At 59.7% G+C, this 2,219-nt stretch overlaps 1 protein-coding gene across 1 annotated transcript; it reads left to right on the forward strand.

Moving 5' to 3' along the window:
- Positions 1-716: 716 nt before the first annotated feature.
- On the forward strand, positions 717-2,141 carry PPIE (peptidylprolyl isomerase E (cyclophilin E); the record flags this gene model as incomplete). Its single annotated transcript, XM_010158269.1, has 5 exons — positions 717-743; positions 917-998; positions 1,516-1,616; positions 1,749-1,872; positions 1,956-2,141. Coding segments are annotated over 5 exons (520 nt in total), but the record flags the coding sequence as incomplete, so codon positions are not given.
- Between the last annotated feature and the right edge of the window lie 78 nt (positions 2,142-2,219).

Genomic DNA, 2,219 nt, shown 5'->3' on the forward strand with positions numbered 1-2,219 from the left:
CCCCTTTCCCTGGGGTTTTTGGGCTGGATCCCCTTCCCGCCGGAAAGAGCAGCGTGGAAGTTGATGGAAGCTGGAGAGAAACTCCAGCAGCAGCTGCTGTGCCGCCTTTCCCGATTCCTGCCTTGCTTTTCCCCAATTCCTGCCTTGCTTTTCCCCAATTCCTGCCTGCCTTTTCCCCAATTCCTGCCTTGCCTTTTCCCCAATTCCTGCCTTGCTTTTCCCCAATTCCTGCCTGCCTTTTCCCCAATTCCTGCCTTGCCTTTTCCCCAATTCCTGCCTTGCTTTTCCCCAATTCCTGCCTGCCTTTTCCCCAATTCCTGCCTTGCCTTTTCCCCAATTCCTGCCTTGCTTTTCCCCAATTCCTGCCTGCCTTTTCCCCAATTCCTGCCTTGCCTTTTCCCCAATTCCTGCCTTGCTTTTCCCCAATTCCTGCCTGCCTTTTCCCCAATTCCTGCCTTGCCTTTTCCCCAATTCCTGCCTTGCTTTTCCCCAATTCCTGCCTGCCTTTTCCCCAATTCCTGCCTTGCCTTTTCCCCAATTCCTGCCTTGCTTTTCCCCAATTCCTGCCTGCCTTTTCCCCAATTCCTGCCTTGCCTTTTCCCCAAGGCCGGTGGCAGCCTGTTTGGCAGCAAAATGCTGGGACGCACAGGCTGGGCCTCGCGTTTGGGGTGTAGAGAGAAGAAAGGGTGATGGGCTTTCTTTGGTGTTTTTGGCAGGACGCGGCGGCAGCTATCGACAACATGGTATGGACCCCGTTTCCGCTCGCCCCTGGAGACGCCTGGCTCTGCCGTGCTCCCGGGAGCACCGAGCACAGCCCTGGGTGGGCTCTGTTTCCCGCCGGGCTGGGCAGGGATGGAGGGGCACGGTGGGGTGTTTTCACCTCGTGGGGGGCTCTGTGCCGTTTTTTCCTCTGCAGAATGAGTCGGAGCTCTTTGGCAGGACAATTCGTGTGAACTTGGCCAAACCAATGCGAATTAAAGAGGGATCCTCCAGGCCTGGTGAGTCGGTACCGGGGAGGGGGGACAGGAGTGTCCCTGTGGGTGGTGAGAGCTTCGTGCCTCAGCTTTTCTCTGGATCCCCAGACCCTGAGGCAGAGGCCCCCGCGCTGCCTCCCGTCTGGGGATCTCCGTGATCTGAGCAGTACCCTAATAAGCAAAAATAGCTCCCTGTTCCTTGGGTGGAAACGCTCTGACAGAGGGCACAGCACAGGCGTGCCAGGCAGAGTTACCCGCACATCTGGCCACATCTGTAAAAGCCAAGGGCCCCCTGAGCTAACCCTGCGTGGGGTTAGTCCCATGTTGGCTCGCACTTGCCCGGTGACGTGTGGCACCTCTGGGAGGAAGGAGGGATGACTGTGTCCCTGACTTCCCTGCACACCGTGTCTCTGGGGGAGGCCTCTGCCAGCTGAGCGCTGCCAGGCCTCGGGTGCGCTCCTGCTGCCAGCGCCGTGCTGCTCCCTGACCCGCGGCCCCCGCTTTGATTCCTGTGCCCTGACCCACCCTTTTGCCGTTGCAGTCTGGTCAGACGACGACTGGCTGAAGAGGTTTTCAGGGAAGACGCTGGAGGAGAACACCGAGGAGGCAGGGGCCGAGGCCCCCAATCCGCAGGTGCAGGAGGTAGGAAAAGCAACCGGCATCGTCTGTATCCCTGCCGTCCCGAAGGCTGAGCGTGTGGGACCAGCTCTCTCTGGAGGCAGAGCAGGGGCACAGCATCTCAATCTCAACTTGCTCTTTCATTTTCCTGCCCAGGGTGAGCCTCCTGCCAAGAAATCCCGGGTCAACCCTCAGGTTTACATGGACATCAAGATCGGAAACAAACCTGCAGGGCGGCTGCAGATCCTGCTGCGCTCAGATGTGGTGCCCATGACCGTAGGTGAGGAGGGGGTCGGCCTCCCCAGCGGGGTGGCTTCCCACTGTGACGCAGCTCTCACCTCGCTCCCCCTCGCCCCCGCACAGAGAATTTCCGCTGCCTCTGCACCCACGAGAAAGGCTTCGGCTTCAAAGGGAGCAGCTTCCACCGCATCATCCCCCAGTTCATGTGCCAGGCCGGCGACTTCACCAACCACAACGGCACTGGAGGCAAATCCATCTACGGGAAGAAGTTTGACGATGAAAACTTCATTCTCAAGCACACGGGGCCAGGTAGCGCCAGCTCCCCGGGCGGGGCCCGGGGGGATGGAACGGGCAGCATCGCCTGGGGGCCACACTTGAGCTCTTCTG

Source organism: Eurypyga helias, unplaced genomic scaffold, assembly GCF_000690775.1.
Source record: "Eurypyga helias isolate BGI_N326 unplaced genomic scaffold, ASM69077v1 scaffold28110, whole genome shotgun sequence".
NCBI classification, from domain to species: domain Eukaryota; kingdom Metazoa; phylum Chordata; class Aves; order Eurypygiformes; family Eurypygidae; genus Eurypyga; species Eurypyga helias.